Source organism: Diplotaxodon limnothrissa, linkage group LG10 (assembly GCF_057381915.1).
Source record: "Diplotaxodon limnothrissa isolate DT_005_m linkage group LG10, D_limnothrissa_male_GT1.1, whole genome shotgun sequence".
Classification (NCBI taxonomy): Eukaryota; Metazoa; Chordata; class Actinopteri; order Cichliformes; family Cichlidae; genus Diplotaxodon; species Diplotaxodon limnothrissa.
This window is the reverse complement of record NC_140605.1, coordinates 15239281-15259946: the sequence shown is the minus strand read 5'-3', so window position 1 is coordinate 15259946 and position 20666 is coordinate 15239281. Positions and strand designations below refer to the sequence as shown.

At 41.5% G+C, this 20666-nt stretch overlaps 1 protein-coding gene across 2 annotated transcripts; it reads right to left on the bottom strand.

Moving 5' to 3' along the window:
• Positions 1-2087: 2087 nt before the first annotated feature.
• On the bottom strand, positions 2088-19385 carry LOC146624086 (neuronal migration protein doublecortin-like). Of its 2 annotated transcripts, none has more exons than XM_085363673.1 (6): positions 19022-19385; positions 16381-16721; positions 7239-7341; positions 4574-4663; positions 2272-2369; positions 2088-2144 (listed from the first exon to the last, which is right to left on the bottom strand). In XM_085363673.1, the coding sequence occupies exons 1-6, from the start codon at positions 19383-19385 to the stop codon at positions 2088-2090; spliced, it is 1053 nt and encodes a 350-aa protein (XP_085219799.1). The 2 variants fall into 2 exon arrangements, with proteins under 2 accessions (XP_085219799.1, XP_085219798.1); XM_085363672.1 differs by having other exon boundaries at positions 2272-2389; positions 4579-4663.
• Between the last annotated feature and the right edge of the window lie 1281 nt (positions 19386-20666).

Below are 20666 nucleotides of genomic sequence, written 5' to 3'. Positions count from 1 at the left end.
GTACAGAAAGAAAAACCAAACTGATTTTTTTATTTTTAAAAACCATTCTCGATTCCAAATGCATAGATATTAATTTAAAAGAATGCTACATATGCAGCACGTCATCTGTATATTGAGAAATTGGTTGTAGTCACACCTTGTAATGCTGGCAAGTAGGCAGTAAAGTGTCTGTTGCTGTGGTGAATAAGTAGCTCCCTGCTTTGTGCTTCACCATAGTCCAATTTAGAGATTTCTCAGGCTCGATTCCCTGCAAAAATCTGAGAAAACCCCCTTTCAGTAGATTTGCTTGACATACGATGCGAGTCCAAGTGATAGAAAAAGGGAATATGGCGACAGAAATAAAAGATTGCACACAAAAGCTTGGGGGGGGGGGGGGGGGGGGGGGTGTTTAGAGCTCACGTGAGCAAGGAAAGCTAGGAAATAAGTCCTACACAAGTACCCTCAATATAAATTAAACTTTATAAAAATTTAAAACCCACACATCGATTTAGACAACTGTTATGTTTTCATCACTCCTCCCCTCTTAATTGGAGAACTATGCTGAGCCATGCAAGAAAAAGGGAGATATCCCACTACCGTTAGCGCCCTGATAAAACTAACCGCCTCAGATGAGCATGATTTAAGCATGACATATTTGGATGCTTTTCAAAAGTAACATGCATAAAACTCCAGGTGTGCTTCTTCCACAATATTTTTATTTTAAATTGCTTAAAATGAAATACTCCCACCTTTTTTTTTTGTTTGTTTTTTTTATTTCTTTTTTATTTTATAAGTCTTGGTCAAAAAAAAAAAAAAAAAAAAAAAAAAAAAGAATACTTTGGCTTTGAGACCTTTATTTTTATTTATCATTTCAAACTATAAAAATGTCACCACTACTTGCTGTGAAATCACTTCTAATAAGTACACTGTAAGATGTGATAAACTGGTTTTAAAAAGGGATTCTTCAGACTGTCGATAAAAACTGTATACTGGATGTGCATTGGCTTTTTTTCTTCCTTCAGAAGGGCCTGTTGGATCTTCCTTTGGTTGTTTTTATGCACAGTTAGGTCCTTCAAAACAACATCATGTGCTGCCGCTTGTGACAATCTAAAAAACACAGGGTGGGGGGGGGGGGGGTTGTTATGCAGCATGTAAAGCCTACTGTCTGTATAGAAGGTCAAAACAGAGGACCGGCCAACTTAAAGAGGCGTGGGATGCCTTTTCTTTACATAATCGTCCCTGCGCCTGATTGGATGAGATGAACAGCAATTAAAAAATGTGAGGTTGAGGGTTTTAGATCTTCGTTATTACATACATCAAGCCGGCAATATGAAATGTTATTAAGGAGGCGCAGTCAGGACTGCATCCCACACGTCCTCTGTCAAGGGGACTTCATTGTATTTTTTTGTCCCACTTTACTTTGACCGTACCCTGTATCATGTTAAGCGAATGCTAGACATTGTAGTGACATTACGGAAGCACAGCAATGGACATTGGGCGAGATGTTATGATGGATAGCTATACACAGTATTTACAGCAGGTTAGAAAGACTAAAACTGGCTTAACAGACTTCCTCTGACAAGAAACCTTTCACTTAGAGGGCAGAAGGACACGGAGGAACATCACAAATACGATAAGTGATACAAAAGTTTTGTCATTTCTGACCAACACCCCTAAAAATACCCATTTGCTGCTTGGAATTCTGTGACTGAAATGTTTAAAAGTTAGGGTGCGTCCTTTATCAAAAATGTATGTATTCAAAATGATTTTTTTCCCTTCAATAATGAAATCTGTATGACAGTGATCAGTGAGAACCTTTGAGAAACAGTGCCCATCCCACATAGAAAAAGCAAACCTGGAAAAAGTGAGCTGATTGTGAGAAGAAAAATGATTTCTCTGTTCTGTTTGTGCCATTCTCAAGCAGCAAATGGTGTCGTAGCCCTGTTGGCTAAGGCCTTTAAAAAAAGAGACAAAGAGTGGGTTATGCTAAACAGGTGGCACTGTGAGTGAAGGTGGAAAGCAGCAGAGGTATAAAACTTCTGTGTATCTGATCTCAAAGAAAAAAAAAAATAAAACTGGAGGGGAGGGTGGCAGCAGGAGCCAGGAGTCTACATTGATTCACCAAGAGAATCATCATCATCCAGAGATAGGGGCAGGTAGAGATCCTGCGGAGAACCAGAGGAGCACAATTACTTTTGTAAACTCAAACTAAAGAGCAAAAAAATAAATAAAACACAAAAAGACAACAGGCAACAAGATGAAAGGTCAGGAGAGGAGGAGAGGTTAGGGTACCTTCTGCTTGTTGTTGAGGCCTGGACTGGTAGGGGTGGAGGTGGGGGAATGCTTGGAAATCGGGGTGGACAGCTGGCTGCTGGAGGCTGTCCCGTTGGCTGGGAGAGCCAACGCAGAAGTAAAGAGTGGGGAGGAAGACAAAGAGGGATGAGGGAGGAGGAGAGGGGAAAGAAGTAGAAGAGGTAAAAATAGAGTGGATTAGAAAGTTTGCAAGAGAAGCAAAAAGGAGAGCAAGTCCTGAACTGTGGCCTCATTTGGCCGTGATGTACAGGGACCCTGCTGGTCCAGGTTTTAGGAGGCTGACAAGTTCTGTTTGTTAGGTGACGTTTTATTCACTCGCTCTGCGTCTCCGCGACGTTGCTAGGATTCTGTGTGTGGGGAACACCGTTTATATCTAAGAGCAGTGTGATGTGATGTAGCCGTGAGTGTTAAGTGGCTTGAAAGACTTTTTGTCTATAAGAGATGAAAAGAGCTTGAGCCAGATGGCCGGTCTAAGTTTAAGCCAGCGACTGTTGGAAACACAAGGTGGATAAAGCTTCATTGTAAAGCCGCTGGCTTCGTTTAAACACTCGGGCAGATCGACAGAAACCCCACAGCCAAACAGAGAAATCACAAGTCCCATTATCCTGGGCTCTTTAAATAAAATAACTGCACTCTCTGCTCAGTCTGTGTGGGAGAGCTGCTCGTGTTTAGATGTACTGATTTTTGAGACACTCAGCTGTGAAAAGGGCCAAAGACATCAAACGAACACAGAAAGTTGCCCGCACTGCCACGGTTTGGGTCTCAGATTTCTACATCTGGAATATTTATTCGGCTTCCGCAGAAAACCCCTCGCATTGTGTGGTTGTTTTGATTGCAAATTACTGCATGTCATTGTGTACTTTAACGCTGGCACAATGGCAAACGCACACTAATACAAACTGCTATTCAGTATGTCATGGTATGTGTGTTAAAAGAAGCAGAAAAAAAAAAAAGCAGAGATGTTGGTGGTAGAATAAACTAATCCTCCATTTCAAATGAATAAAAAAAGAGCAGTACTGGGATTTCTAAATACTGTAATACCTCAATACTGCCCAAGTCTGCTGTAAAAGAGCCGTATTAGGACACGAATTCTGTAAAGTGCGAGTCTTGCTATGATCACGCCGTTTTTAAAGTGTACAGATTCCCTAGTAAATCCCTGAGACTGTTCAATTTTTCATAACATTAAAACATCCGTTTCTATTAAGGATTCAAAGCATAACTCAAAACATTACTGTTGTTGGGTGGAAACACCCGTTTTATATGGTTGTTTTAGTTTAAAGGCTTTTTCATTTGAATATATTAAGGTGTTAAGACTTGTTATGCCATAGCAAACGGCATAAACGACAATCATTCCAAAGCATAGAAAATCTAATTTCATTAAACTCATCAGTACTATTGATTAACTGACATAAATATGCACTTCCTTTCATGCCTCACGGGAATTACAAATGTGCTTAATGGGTAAATAGTTTACTGCCTCCACACGATGCTGGCCCACCACCTGCTGTGTTGGAGTCCAGACATTTACCATTGGTGATCAATAAATATCCATGACAGCCAAATGACTGAGGAAACCTGTAGAGAGCAGGAGACCTCACCTATTATGTAATGCAGCAACAGTACATGAAGAAGAAGAAAAAAAAAGAAGGGGCAAGCACTCCATATTCCTCAAGTCGTTTTGTTTGCTCGTTTTAAATCATGCCGACGATTTTAATAAAAACTATTCAGCCGCTGAATGGTAAAGCTATGTAAACCCGGATGGTACGATTTTCCTCACATGAAACATTTAAGCGTGAACCAGCTGTAGAGCCTCCATGCTCTCTCGCCTCCTGGATGTTATTATTAAATGTTAAAAAGTGCTTGATCGTCAAACAAACAGCTCAAAGCTGTTTAAATTGGCTTTGTTTACTTTTCATGTTTTATTCATGCTTTTAAAGAAACTACAGCAGAAAGATTATACTAAAGCTCAGAAGACCCACAACAAAGAAAAGCTATTAACTATTTACTGCCTTTTAATCAAAATTACACAGAATAAAATTCAGGTAATATTTAAAGAAAAAAAAGGTGTGATTAATGATGTCATGGCATATTTTTCCTTTCAGATTAAGTCAAAGGTCAACATCAGTTACGTGAATCTGCTACAGTATCATCTTGTAGTTTCATTCACTTAAACAGAAAAGACCCTGTTTTAAATTTTACACCAGCTTTGATTTCTAAGGTGTGGTCGGCTGCTTTTAAAAAAGGGAAGGGCTAGAGTGTAGGTGAGATGTATCGGGCTCACTCGATTCAGCAGGAGACTTGCAGCGCTGGATTGGACCAGGACTCTTGGCTGAACCTCGCTGAGCTTTGGGTCCCTTCATCACTCTGCATTCTGTAAAGAGAGAGAAAATAAAAAGCACAAAGAAAGTAGTGAATAACATTTTTTCCCCTACCAACAGAATAATTGAGCTGCTCATACTCCCCAGTAGAAGGTTTTTCAAAATGTCTGAAATGAACCCACATGAACCCACCGTTCATGCCTCGAGTTCAACGTGTTCATTTCTGTTACGTCCTTTTTTTCCTCCAGCAGCTTTTTCCTTTGTTGCCAACCTCACATTTTAAAAATTGTGTGTAATCAATTATGATACATTTCTTCCCCCCCAACAACAATTTGGTGTTACAATAAACACAACATGCATGTAGGAATGTGCAGTCCATTCTGGGTCACTGTATTAATCAGGGTAGACAGACTCCAGACACTGCTACTCCTCCCGCTGCATCTTCCCCTCTGTTTGTACCGTCAGGCTCTCTTCCCTCCCTTCCTCCTCTCTTCCACTTTTGATGCTAATTATACTATCTGTCCTCCCTTCGTCTCCTGAGATCTCGCCACGTCTGTCTTGTCTCCTTCTCTCTCTCTCTCAACCTTCACACACCGTTGGGTACAGGCGCACATTCACGTGCTATTGTTTCCAAGGTGTGCCACCACGCATCTGACAGTACCTCAGACTAGCAGCTTGTCAAATCTTCTCAGTGGTCTCAAAGCAGAATAGAGTCTGTTAGAGTCCCTTTTGGCTTTTGTTAATGTTGCAACTGCATAAACAGACCTGCAGGTACTCATGCACTCCTTTCAGTCGGCATATTTATCATAAGGAGTGTGAAAAAATAAATAAAAATACTCGGGCGATATTAATCCATTTTGGTAGCAGTAATCATGTGATTGAATATATTTTTCCCATGTAGATCTTTCAAAGGTCATCTCCAGCCCAGAAAATGTTAAAGAAATATTTCATAGCATATTTGTCGTGTGTCTTTCTTGCCCGTACAGATTCTTAAATTTGAAAAAATGTCTGCTTGATCTCTATAATTTGTTATAGATACAGCCATCCATACCGTGATGAATCACAGAGAAGCCAGTCTCATCAACTCCACTGAAGCCAACTCAGAAATGCCTGCTTGAGCCACTCAGCCATTTTATTTAGCATTGGCCCCAAGATTATTATAGGCTGAATGAAATGATTTAGCTCGAGTTCAGTGGGGGGAGTACACAGTTAGAAAAAGAACGCAGATCATTATAAACTAACCGGCATCTCCATCCTGCCGAGAATCTTACAAGAAACGAAAAGAGACGAAGGTAACATAATGATGGTTATGAACCCTGCATCAGCACTGCGTTAACATAAAAAGGCAGACTGAATGTTTCGAGGAGAGCACATTAGGTGGAAGTAGGTTGTTAAAAATAGGGATTTCAAGTCTGCGGGGAGAAACTCAGAGGGTTGGCTTTATATTTTCTCTCCTTGACTTCTCAGCAGTATCACCACCAACAGATCAGCTGGCCTAAACCTGTCACAGGACAGATTAATGGCTCTTCTTTTTCCTGCCTTTTCCCATCCCTGCTGCCGGGTGCAGATAAGACTTCTCTCAGCCTCCTTTTTAGCCTCCCTCACACATATACAATTCCATCCACAGAGCATTGTACATGAATAAAACCTGATGAAAAGGATACATTTCTTCATCTCTGTAGACACACACACACCCCCCCAAACAGAGTACACTTTTTGGATGCTCATGTGCAGCGTTAATTCCATCTTGCACAACTTGCACAAGAACTCTAGAAATTGGTCATAAAATTGTGCAAATGAAGCCGTGCAGAGGATTCATGGACAAATATGTTAACGTCATTTGCAGTTACAGGTCATCTCTCTATACAGCTGATATTACTGCATGATAGTTCAGTCTCAATGTATTTTTTAATTTATATAGCACCAAATCATAACAGCAGTCGCTTCAAGGTGCTTTATCATGTAAACTAAATATTATAAAGTAGCCCTACAATACTAGAGGGAAAACCCCAACAATCCAATGATCCCATTTGAGCAAGCATTTGGCAACAGTGGGAAGGAAAAACTCCTTTTAACAGGAAGAAATCTCCACCAGAACCAGGCTCAGGGAGGGGCAGCCATCGGCCATGACTGGTCAGGGCTGAGGGGAGGAAGACAGGATATAAAAACACTGATCCAGCCCAAACTATAAGCCTTTATCAAAAGGAAGCCTAATCTTAAGAACAGAGAGCGTGTCTTGTCTCTTGAATCCAAAGTGGGAGCTGGTTCCACAGAAGAGGGGGCCTTAAATGGGAGGCAGAGCCTTCAGCCTTAACTTTTAAACACTAGAGAAACCACAAGTAAGCTTTCAGTCTGAGAGCAAAGTTCTCCAGTGGGATGATATGGTTCTATGAGGGCTTTAAGATAAGATGGGGGCTGATTAGCAAAGCCCTTACATGTCAGGAGCAGGATTTTAAACTTGAGTCTGGATAACTGATCACTACTGTGGCTTTTTTTTTTTTTAAAAAAAGGGAGATCATAAACTGTTCAACCCCTCCTCCGACAAGCTGCATTACAGTGTGTGGCTACTCGCTTAAGTTGATTCCATAATGGGATGCAAAACAGACCAATTCAATCATGCTTACTAACCATTCTCATCCAAAGAGAAGTCGTCCTGTGCGTAGCGGAATTTCTCTGGTCCGCATGCAATGAAGACGTCATCCTCGCCAAAGAAATCTTGGAGGCAGGTGACCTATTAAGACACAATACAGTAAATTTGAGAAACTGGAATATAAAATATAAAAGTAGAGTCTACTGGCTCTACCGTTTTACTACAAACATAAGAGGCTGTGGACTCAAATATCCCAAATTAATTCCACAATACCAAACCTGATATTGGAAAGCATGCAGGAACTATAAAATAAAGAAGGCATTAAAAACCTCACTTTGGGACCAAGTCCCAGATTCCAAGGTATAGTCAAAGTGTGCTGCTAATCCATGGGCTTTGGCTTTAATAACATTCCTCATGTGTATATGGTTAGGCCTTTGAAGAAAGCCTAGATATTTTCTACAATCTATGACAAGGACTAAGACTACCAAGATTCCAAGGCAGAAAAATAAAGCCAAAACCCTACATTGACCAGATGTCGATAGTTGTGGTTCCAAGTCATCAGGTACTATAGAAAGAGTACCCTCATGTATCTTTTATACCGTCCATGGTCGTGGCTGATTCGTGCCAGCCTGTCTAAAGAGTTTAAGTTGCTTTGATGTGGCCACAGACCAACTAATTTGTCCTGTCAGCCATCAGCCTTTTAAATAACTCAATGTGCTTTTAATGATGTTTATCTTATATCGTGCTTTGCTATATTGTTGCGCAATTACCATTGATGGTTGACCACATACAGGAGCTGTCAAGTGGGTGATACTGTCCTCTAGGAAAACACTGATTCGAACACACAGACAATAGAAAATACTTTACTGAACACACTCAGGCACAACAGTGCTTTGAGCTAAACTAAGAGCAGCTAGCATGCTAACCTAGTTAATTAGCAATAAAGGTACAGCAGAATGAGAAAGCATGGAGGCTCAGGCATTTAGCCCCTTTCATTGCACCAATGTGTTCAACTGAATATTGATCCACTGCCCATACATAAAATATAAAGACATTCTCAATTGTACTCCTGTTCCCTCCATTTATCCTGGAGTTAATAGGAGTACATGCCATAATGGCAATCCATCCAACATATTTAAAAAAAAAAAAAACAAAAAAAACCCCACACACAAATCTGTACCCGATTCTAGTGTCAAGGAAAGTTTCAGGGACCACCAAGTCCTTCATATTTTTCTTCTCCAAGGAGCAGAAATATCTGCACAAATCCAGCAGTTGCGGAGGTGTTTTAATCTGAATAAAAGACTGACGGATCTAGGTTAGGAGCATGTCACTAGCAAAAGTAACGTTTAAAAGGCCAACTGAAAATCAGAATCTTACTATAGAAGCTACGATTATGAGTTTGCCAAGAGGACTGCCAGCTCAAATGTCTATCACTGTATGTTAGATATGCTAAATGAAAACACACACACACACACACACACACACTCCGGTTTACGTGAATGAAATCACTAAATAAAAACTTCCGATCTTCAGGTTGTAGCAGACCTGTGTGTTTTGCTCGTCTTGTTTACATACCTTTAGATTCATGTAACAAAACATTAACACAAAAGGCACAAAAAACCCCAGACAGATGATAATGTTACACCTTTACTGTAATGTTTAAATGATTCGACTTCCTTCCCCGGGGTCTTTTCACTCTAAAGCAGCTGTTGACACAATATGGCTTACTGTATGGACAGATGTCTTTGTGCCACACCTTTTCCCCCGTTCTCCATTATACGGACTCTGTTACCAGCTCAGACACGCCTATTAAAGCCATTCAAGCTAAACACTGCTCTTCTTTCTTGTGCTGATGAGATCTGTTACAAAGCATATCAGTCAAATTTCCACTCTGCCTTTCAACACCTGTTGAAATCTCTTCCTTCTCGTTTAGAATTATAGGATCAAAGCACTACTACAAGTGAACTACAGATAACTTGCCCTTTATTTAAAGATGGAATTTGCTTTTTTTATTTAAAAGCACGTCAGTTTTCACCAACGCAAGACTGTTTAGAGATCCACATGCTGAAAAACAGCCCCATGTTGGGGCCCATGCCAGGGTCAAGATGCATCATGGGTTGCCACTGTGATACACATTCAAACTATGAGCTCTGGATAATTTGGGATCTCACCACCCCAGCAGCTGCAATGTTGGTTCTCTGTCCTGCTAGACAAGCTAAAAGTGTGTGGTGGTGACTTGTTGGCGTGGCATCCAACAGCTGTACCCTCCTCTGTGCCCCACAATATTTCCCCCCCCATCACAGGCCTTTCAGAGCCCTGCCGAGGTACAGAGATGGTGCTTCGACTCCAGGGATCAAAACCTAATTGGTTTTTCAGCTGGGGCTAATTTACAGGCTACACACTTGGGTTCTCTTTAGTGTTCGTTATCAGGAAATTGGATACATACATACTACTTTCATTAGGTTAAACTGTTGTATGGCAAGAAGGGCACCTGACAGTTAATCATAATATGGAAGCATTAGTAGGTGTTCTTTCTACCCTTAAGGCGAGTGGGTGGAGGAAAGGAGATGAAAATGGGCCGAAACAGCGTGGGTGGGTAGACGCTACTGCATGTTTTTAATAGCTTTAGGAACAGAGATGATTAAAGGGATAATGTTTTAATCCTATAGTCTGCTACTTTATTCTTTAACAGATCGCTACTTAAATTTAAGATTCTGGCTGCCTGGCACGCAAGACCACTTTAACTTCCAACAACATGTCTAATCTCTGATGGGAGAATTCAGTATGAATGCTTCAAAACAAAAGATACTGAATGGGATTAAACATTGAAATGTCTGAACAATTGTACCGCTGCAAAGAAATTTAACTCATACTGGCTTCCAAAGCTAAACTCCTCACCCGTTCTCTTATCAGAGGCTGAAAGGAAATTAGCCTTACGTTCAAGCTTCCATAGTAAAAAAAACACCCAAAAACCCACCAAATTTCCTATCAAGAGCTTTGGACTTTTAAATGGTTTTCAAAGTCCTAAATCCACATTGTATGATTACAGTGTCAAACTCTGCCCAAACCTCCATCTTGCGTCAAAGTCAGCAAGCCTGTTGTGTATTAATAGTGACTAACACGCCATAAAATTGGCCTGATAAGTTTGTACAGTTGGCAGAAATTTGTGAGGAAAAAACAAAACAAACAACTGCTCTGCATGTGATTAGATCAAATGTAAAATGTCAGAGTCCATTTAGAAACATGGCATGAATGAGGAAGGCACATGCCGGCTTGGGAGCGCTTAGGTTAGGAAGCATCCTCCCTCGATCTGAAAAGGTCAACCTCACCCATCTGGCAAAGGGGTCCGTGAGGAGGACAATGAGCCGACCTGATGCCATTTTACTTAAATGGATCAAAAGTGCTGTCATACTGCATTTATACATATTACGCTTGTACTGCACATGTCAGGGTGAGTGTACCCATCTCTGCATTTACTGGGATGATATGGGCGTATTTTTTCTGAAAAACTGGCTCTTTACAGACTCCAGGTGCCCTCCACCCTCTGTCCCACCAAGCCCATCCCTAATCTCTGCCTCACCAGCTGTCAGGTCCACATGACCCCCAGGAAAAAAGGGAAGAAAAAAAAACAAAACAAAAAAAAAAACCCCACCAGCAAGCATGTAGGGAACCTCCAATAACAGCAACTGAATTATTCAGAGTTTCTTTAACCCAACTTGGCAAGGGCAAACGCCCTTTAACTGGATGATGGTCTTCAGTTCCCCAATGCCAATTAAGAAGTGGGTGGAACCACGGTACTTAATTTCTGCAAAACAGAAACCTCCTGGGGTGAACAGTGGTTTTACCTCTCAGAGGTAATTTGAGAAATTTGGCTCCATATGTGCAGCACAATACGATCTCTATGAAACTATTTGGAAAAAGCACTGTAGGATAACCGTTTTAGCCATTGTCATAAAACACGACTGATATTAATAACATAGCAAAATAAGTGCTGTACTTGCACAGGATCAGAGCCACCCTTTACCACAACTGGAGGTAGTCTGTACCCTCAGCTTTCCAGCATATGGCATGCTACACATTCTTGTTTCAGGTGCAACTAAAATGCCTTTGTGCAAAGCAGCAGGGAGCATTTTCAAACAAAGCTATGCATCCTTTGTCTTCCCCCCCCCCCTTTTCTTTTAAGGACAGCTGGTTAATATTGACTTCAGCTCGGCCATTCAGCTGCAGTCTGAGCAGAAATGATTCACAAAGACTTGCATCCATCCATTTGTAAAAATAGTCACAATAATTCCTGTCAGTGCAAAAGTAAAGCTACTCAGTGCTGCATTCCAACAATTTCACTAACCACTACTCACCTTACGAACAGTAACGACTGAACATAAGCTTTAATGAGTCAACAGAAGGTTAAACACTGGAATAGAGTAGTGCGTAACTGATTACACACATCTGATGTGCTCTGCAAAGTATTCTCATATCAGCCTAAGGAGAGAAAAAAAAAAAAAAAAAAAGGGACCTTGCTTTTTTCAGCCTATGGGTAAAAACGCCCACAGTCTCTTCACTGAGCACACAGACCTGATCAATATCAGTACCTCTGCACTGAGTGGAATATTCCTCCAAAATACACACTCTCCAGTTTGTTCATTTCAGACAAGTATAAAAAAGCAGCACATCAGATTATCTTTTAGGACAGCAGCAGCTCAGGTACTGAGAATTTCAGGACAAATTTAGTAAATTGAAAAAGAAAAAAAAAAAAAAAAAAAAGAAGGGGGGGTGCATTTGGACATCAGTAATTGCTTTACAGGAAACTGCTACCAGTTGCCTTTCTGACCCATCTATGACCTTCATGCACCAGCGTACTGCTTGTGCGTTATCGTAGGTGCTCTGGATGCATTTGGAGCACAGATGAGCCAGTTAGTGCAGATATCTGCACAGTCATGGGGACCAGCTGGTGCCTGATGCCGTTTTAACCCCACCCCTCTCGACCCCACGGAAGCAGGCTTTCCATTTAGCTGACTGATGTGGCCTTAACATTATTAAACAGTGCTTCCTCCTCTTCTCCCCCAGGTCATGCTCACTTGTTGATGTGGTGCTCATTGCATGAAAGTGGGGCTGTTAGAAGCTTGTACATGTATGCTTATTCCCTCTATGTCTGCTTGCAGTGCTTCATCACGAGGGACCACGCCCCTCCGTCACCCTGCCTGTCTGCTTGACTCAGTTTAGCTGCATTTGCGTGCACGCAAATGCAGTGAGCTTTTGACGGATGAGGACTAGAGGGCAGGGCAGGTAAGACCCAGCGTAAAGAGCACACTCAGCGCATTACAACCATTGTCACAAACTGAATCCATCACGGTGGAGCTTATTGCCATGACAACTGCTTCTGCAGTATGGCAAAAGCAGACACTGCTAGAGCACTGATAACCAGGGAAAAGCAGGCTTTTCTTGCCCGGTAGCAGATGTATTTTAGTCGTTAAGAAGCTTTGAACCCGAGCATACATCCGTCTATTAATTCAGTGAATAATTTGTTACCATAGTTATTAACCGCTAAAGTGAACTGGAATCTTTTGTTCTCTGACAATAACAGCGCGACCTTGTGCCTGAAGCATCCATCCCCCCCTCCCCTCTGATTGTTTAACAAATTCATTTTAAATGTTAAAACAAAAAAAAAAGAAAAAAAACAAACAAAAAAAAAACATGAAATTACTGTCAATGCAAAAAGAAAAGCTGATTTTCTGCCTGTGACTGATTCGGTCATAAATGCAATGCAGCCTCAGAAAAGAGGATTTTTTTAATTGAATACTTCCTCAGTCACATCTTACTTTCTCTTAATCTCAAGCAAACCTTAAAAACTAAAGATCCCAACCCGAGTCTTAATATTAAACACTCAAATCTGTTAAAGCTCTCTGCTCTGCTCCAGACTTGTGATAATGCACCAGGACAAAACGACACAGCAGCACAATGCATCATCAAGACGTTTCACAAATGATATTTGATTATGGCGTCTGTTAGACGATAACCTTTTCTTAAGTGCAATTCAAATGAGCAAGCAGTGAATCTTAAATGCAAATCAGAGCCAGTCTCCTCTGCAGACACCTCTATCAAAGAGGAAAGAATACAAAATGGCTGCCAGCAATTAGATAGACGCTCTCCAACCTGATGTAGAAGCAGTGAGGGCAAATGAAGTAATGCACTTTTTTTCCCCCTCCATAGACTCAGGGAATAATTAGCCCCCCCATCAGTGCAAATAAAATGATTCTAATTTGCTGTAAGAATGGTAATCCTGAAGCCACTGGCCCCACCCTTCCTGATTGGGCTGCAAAGCAGCAGCATTTGAGGGAAAAATGGGAGTGATTTTGTTCACAGCACTTGCAAAGAGGGGCGAGCGGGCTGTCTGCAGAGTCCATTAAGGAAAAGAGGAACGTCAAAGCATGAAAAGCAGCCATTTTAAAAATGCCAGGAAGACAACCTGCAACGCCTTCTCAAATTTTGGGCACCAGCAGAGCTGATAAAAAAAAAAAAAAAAAAAAAAAAAAAACGCACATACATACACACACGCTAGAGTGTGCTCACACAAGTCACACCCAATGATGGAATGCAAGCAGGTAAAATAAACATGACATGTGGTCTTTTTTTTTTTAATATTTTCAATACTAAAGGGTTGCTTTGATAGTAAACTCTCACACCCACTACAGGATGTGGTATCTGACAGACCGGTCCACACCAGCTGGGCTCTCTTTGTGCCTGGGATGTGGTCTCCTAGCAACCAGTCCCAGCAGCTATCGCAGCGGAATGGGAAGAGGAGGATCGGCGCAGAGTCAGGGAGGGGTGGGCACTGCATCAATATTGCTTCTACCATATCACCTCCACCACAGAGCAGCTGCAATGTGCCTCTGCACACAAAGACGCCATAACGTGCACTGCGTTTCTCACATTTCTGTGCATTAATGTGAAACGGGGAGTCGCAGGCAGGAGCAACAGATCAGCAGACGTGAATTGTGAAAAAAAAAAAAGCTAGAGCTACCATGATGGCAGCACAATCAATATGCACTGATTGGAATGCCTGCAATATGATGGCTGTTGATGGTGTGACCACAATTCATTTATCATTACGCATGTGTGTGAGGGAAGAGGGGAGGGATAAGGTGATTTCCATCTCCAGCAGGAGCGGCCAGACTGCACCCAAGGGACAGAGCATTAAAATCAAATAGCCTCCCATCTATCATTTCAGAACACCTCCCCTCCTCCAAGACGCATCGCTTTCCAGCATTATTAATACAAAAAGAAAAAGGCAGTTCAACATGTAAGAGATACCCCAGTCAGTAATGCATTTGTAATCAATAAGACAGGAAAAGAGGGTTTGCGCCTAAGAATAGGCAAACATTTAACCATATCAAAGAGAGGATTGAGGAACAGATGCGCACACACACACACACACACGTGTTCCTCATCCCTGCATCTGCCAATTTGCAGCGCTTCACACTAGTCTGGAACTCACAGGTATACAGGAGTAACGTTATCATGAGAAAAGCAAGATCAGTTATACTATTACGGTTTAATAAAGTCAAAAAGATCACCTCTGCAGACAAATCTGAAAGCACAATCCTCTCCATAGCCAACCTTTTTTGTAATGCCACACACACACACCTTTACAGTGACATCTCTTGATATTAAGGAATTAGTTAAGTGCATCATCTCAAACCTTTCCACAGCCTTACAGCTGGGTGATGCTGTATGGTTGCGGCTGCGCTTTAAAAGTATCCCAATAAAGTGTGAGCATGAATAATATATTACCGGTATGTCCTTTTAGCTTAGCTGGTGTGTCGAGTAAACAATAGCATCCCCAGGGAACGACTTTTAGGCAATATTAAAATGTGCGTGTGGGCGTCTCATGCGGACATTTTTCTTGGTTTTAGGTAAATTCATATCGTTAAAAACGGCAGCTCGGTAAACTAGTATATATGTGAAATAGATAGACTTAAATATAATATTGGTACAGTGACCATGTCCCAGTCTAATGGATTCTCCCACAATCGGCAGCCAGTTGGGTTCAAGATCAACAAATGGCTGATAATTTTACCTGGTTTGACAAACTGAGCTAGTCATATAAAAAGACCAACATTGCAGACTTTGAGATGATAGACTAGTAATCCTGTTACTGTGCAGGTTTGTCTATACCTGCATTTTTACCCTACACATGTGCTGTAAGGGTAGAAATTTAACCAAACGGGTAAAATACAAAAATTCAGAAAATAAGGCAACCTCTTGGCCAGTAAGGATGTCAAGCATTTATCTTAAAATTAGAACAGATGAATGTCAGCACTTTCATTCTGGAATCATTCTTCCAAGCACGAGAGGATGTCTTGACTGGTTGTTCGAACAATGGTCATTCGGTGTCACAATGTTTGCCTCCGAATGGGAACAAAATGGCAACAATACAGGGCCGGGCCCTTTTTGCACACTATAGTGGGAAGACATCAGAACTCCGCAGGACTTTTAAGCTTTTCAAAGCCAGATGGGACTCAGAAATACCAGTGGCCTAAAACCAGCTGAGCAACAAAAGGTTGGCAGGCAAGACTCTAATGTCTCTGACCACAACACAGGTGACTAGGTAGCATCAGAGAAAAAAAGTCTGAAGACAAACTGCTGACAGCGAAGGTCATACAAAGGTTGTTCCCACAGACGCTTGGAGTTCTCATGGAGCGACTAAGTCATTGTTGGCTGAGGTTATGACAGAACAATAGGATTTTGTGGGCATCTTGTGTCACTTTTGAAAGTCATTGGAGTTAAAAGGAAACCACTGATGAGGCAACAAGATCGTTTTGTCTGGTTTTTTACATTTCTAAGCTAATTATTCTGCTTCCTGCTTTCTCTTGATCCCGTTCATCACTGCCTGTGTGGGGGCAGATGTATGAATGACACACTGTCCTCAATCCGACCACAAATTTTCCTATTGTGAGACTTCGTTTACATACAGTACTGTACTGCCTTTATTTCACTTATTTCTCAAACAGAGGGCTCTATCCCAAATTAAACAAATGCAGACATAGAACTCCATCCGCAGCATGGTTCATTTGAATTTTAGCAGGTTAGACATTTTCATATGCACATCACATGCTGTAAAGTCAGATTTTCAGCAGCACGTGTGAGCCAATAACTTTATATCACGGCGTAAAGTGACAATACCTGCTTGCCATCCAGAGTGTAGATCCTCTTAACCACGCCACTCTCCAGTTTAATGGCCTCCGTGATGTCAGTGAGCACCTGCTCAAAGGAGTGTGCGGTCTTCTTATTGAGCAGGAAGCGGACAGCTTTGCGTGGCTTCACGCCGCTACGCATGACCGTTACGAGCTTGGGTCGAATAAAGTCCTTGGTCTCCCTGGACTCACCGGCAGCCTTGGCAGCTAAGGACTGCATGTTCTTCTGGCTTGCTGAGGCCTTTACATTCACAGACCAGTTGGGGTTGACGTTCTTTGTGTAGTCAACTTTCTTGTAGAAGTTCTCTGATGCGCAAACATAGCTTTCCCCTGCAGAGTCAAAGAGAAATTGGGTTAGTGTGTCGTAACACGCATATTATTCAACTTTGGCACCTGAGAGTCCCGCAGCGTCTCTCTACTCAAAGATTTGAACCTTCAGGAACTTTCAAGACTAGTAGGAGGGAAGAAAAGGTTTTTAAAATGACTGAAAATCACTTTATAGACATTAGCATGGCTGCTGAGGTCTTGTTTGAAGTTCACAGACAGGCTTTGAACCACCAGGCTGCGTTGCCATGAATATTTGCAAAATTTGGATCACTGGATTGCCACAAACTTACCCCATTTTACTGAGATGGTAGCACCATTACGACAAATACCATTAGAATTAACCCCTCTCCACTCAGTATGGAAACAAACTTGTTTCATGCTTTACCACTTTGGATCAGTCCTTGCTTTGAAACCTGAGGTAATAAGATAAATGTAGACTGTTTAATAACCATGTGTCAATGATTGCTCTTCATATACCGAATGATTGCCACATTTTCCTAAAATATCTGCTGTATTCATCATCAGTTCATAGTTTTCACTGCAAGCTAGACTTTAAAGACAAAAGGCTGCTGGGGGACAGAGGGAGGGGAAGAAAAAAAAATCTGGCAAAAAGGAGGCAATCCAGAAGGCAACAATTAGGCCAAATGTGGAGAAATTGCAGAAGAGACAAGAGGAACAAAACGGGATTACACTGTGCAGAGGAGATTGAACAATTAATTATATCTCACAAAAGGAAGCACAATGAAATAGCCCCGCCACCCACAGTGCTAACTCTGCACCCCTGCTCGACACACATATACACAAAGATAATACACACACACACTCCTATCTTTCCTAAGCAGCTCAAGCGGCAGAGATGATCACCTCATTTTAGACAAATTAAGCTGCAGTTTATCTTCCAGCTTTACCCAAAACTCACCCTGTCTACCTCATCCCTCAGCAGCCTTAAAGGAATCTCGCAAAGTCAAGTCTGTGTGCGAGTGGAGAGAAAGAGGGGAGAAGAAAAAAAAAAAAAAAAAAATCTGGGATGTTTTACTTTCTAAATATTATACCTGAGAAACCCTCATTCAAAAAAAAGAAAGGGGGGGGGGGGGGGGGGGGGGAGACAGGACTGGGGTTTAAGCAGCATTTAACTAATATCGTTGCTCTCACTTCATCCATCTGACTTTCCCCCTTTTCAAATTGCATTATCCCTCTGACACATCCCATGTCGCAAATTCAGCTTCAGGCTGCTGCAAATAAGCGACAATTTGACTGGAACAGCAATTTGCGACAAGCAGGTCAACACATGGATCATCCGGTTTGATGTCGAGCGAAGATTTCCTTCAGTCACCATGTTTGGCAACTTTCACTACATAAATTTTTGGAGGCAAATGAATCACTTCTTGTCCTAGTCGGTGTTCTGGTGCCAAATGGAACAAGAGCAATCACGGTGGCAGCTGCTCTTAAGGGTGTCTACACTACTCCAGCTATCAGACAGAAATGCAAGCTGAACAGCTCCCCAGATTCTTACAGTAGCTATAATAATCGTGACTGCTGAATCAGAAAAATCCGAAAATCATAAAAAGGTGTAACTTCAATTTATTTGGATTTCTTCTCACTGTTGCTATGGGTACTGTGGGAAAGGTTTAATAAATATGCATAAAGAAATGTGGCTGGTGGTTTCTTCAATGATGAGATCCTAATGATTTCAATTAACAAACTGCTCTCTCATGCTGAGTGTAAAGATCCAACTTTAAAGTACAGAAGGAAGCCCTCTGAGAGTCTAAACTTAACACTGAATCCCATTAAGATCAAGACAGAAGACCCACTTTCAGCTTTATTAGCTGCAACAGGAATTCCCCAACAGCAAGATGCTAAAATACAATTTACATTTAAGAAATGAAAGAGCATGCATGTGGATGTTTAAAACAGATTGGCTCTCTCACTGCATTTCCCCATTTGTCTCGGTTTTTTTGCCTTTGTCAAAAGAAAAAAAAATGTTTTAAATGTTTTAAACAACTTCCGTCAAACAAAACTGCCCAACTACCAAAAAAGTAGACCGATGTCAGTCAACTGCATAAACACAACTCTTTAGCCTAGAATTTAATACATCATATGGGAGATTAGAGAAGTCTAGACTTGTAATCTCAAAAAACTGCAAGTTTTATGTTTCTTTCTAATACTTCTCAGCAAAGAAACTGGCGGGTATCTTGAGGGCCCACCTTTTCACAGCGGTTCTACCTTTACTAAAACCTTACAATGCACCAATATTTCATGGTGTTAAATCATACATTTGCTTGGTCCTGCTGGAACATTTTTACCTTCCTCTAGGTCATCCAAGGTTGTGATCTTGCGTGCACCATCAATAGTGAAGATGAAACGCACACCCTGTGGCAAATTGATGTGGTCGGACAGCGAGCGCGTCAAGTCGGCCAGGAGGGCATCAAAGGTGCGGAATCGGTCGTTGGCTACAGCGTACACGATGCCTTTGAAGAAGCGGTCTCCGTTGCGATAGAAGCGCACCTTTTTGGCTTTCTTCTCATTGGTGAGGGCCTGCAGAGTGCGTGTGCGGTAGAAGCTGCAATGGGCGCTGTGAGTAGGGCTGGGGAGTCCATTCATACGCCCGCCCCGCGGGGTACGAGAGGCCTTGTCTCGCTCATCAAAATGTCCAAAGTCTAGCTCCATGATGACTGAAAGTTATGGTGGTCGTGACAGATGTGTTGGGGTGGTGACCAGCTCCAGAGAGTCTAGGGAAAGAAGGAAACAAGTGCTTGTAATGTATCACCAGATACTGCAGTAGTATTAACGGTTAATGGTCGTATGTTCATGACATTTCACTCAGAGCAACATTTAATTCCATGATTGTGACTTATTCATAAATCTGCATCTAAATAAACCAAAATCCAGAGCTAGGTGAGGATTAGGCACAGGAATGAGATTAAGATGATTAGCCAATTGTATCGCTAATATTAAAACTGGAAACCAATAGTCATTGAAGTTAAATTTGTACAGTGCTGCCCTGGCACTGCCCGTTAATTGTTTGCTTCTAAGACAAGGAGTATGTGTCCACTCATGGCATCTGAGGAACTTAACACCCAGTGGATTCGCTATTTTTAATTCCCCTGATATTTATGCAGTATAAAACACGTATCCAATATAAAGTCAGTATAAAAACATGGACATGTTTTATAAGAAATTAAGAAAAGAAAAATATGCCGATCGGAATTCCACCAGGTGATAATTGTTGTTGCAAAAAGACTTGAGAAAACAGCTTTCTGACTTGACCTCCATCAACACTTTCCTATGAATTTATGGGTTAGACACTCATTTTGGGTCATACCAAATTAAAAAAAAGAAGAAAAGTCAAGTCAGTTTTTAAGAACCTTGGTCATACCATGTTTCAGACTTATGAAACCACACATTCTTCGTTAACAAGGCGGAAACAATAATGCTGAGGCTTCAAAATGGGATTTGAGAAATTAATGCATGACATCTTGGTAGTAACGTTCATGCCCCTGTATTTATCCCACTGTTAGCAGGGAGCACAGCTAACAGGCTAATGTTTGCCTCCGTTTTCTTCTCTCCTAGACTGTCCTCACATCAACTATTTCAATAAAGCTGCTCTCATTTAAATCATTTTCCTTTTTTGTAGTTAAACAACATAATGAGCATTACATCATTATGACACACGGAGCACATTCATGTTAACCAGCTGTCATTTATAAGCCATTTCCAAAGCTGGCACTGTGCGCAGCTAAAACCCTGATTTAATCATGATATCTAAAAGGAAAAACAAACAAACAATGCAAATAATTCAGAGACAGCTGCAGGTTATATTTACACAGAAAATAGTCACTCAGACACAGCAGCAACGGGACGCTTTCTCACATTCACTTAAATTAATTGCATAGCAGCCATATTGGTACTGCCTTGTTTTAGCCAAGGTATCCATGGCAACAGCCGGCA

Coding starts and splice junctions, on each gene's coding strand:
- LOC146624086 (XM_085363672.1), bottom strand. CDS start 19,385: ATGGAGCTAGACTTTGGACATTTTGATGAGCGAGACAAGGCCTCTCGT. Junction 16,722..19,021: donor CTTGGATGACCTAGAGGAAG/GTAAAAATGTTC, acceptor TTGACTCTGCAG/GGGAAAGCTATGTTTGCGCA. Junction 4,664..7,238: donor CTTCTCTTTGGATGAGAATG/GTTAGTAAGCAT, acceptor CTCTCTTTACAG/AATGCAGAGTGATGAAGGGA.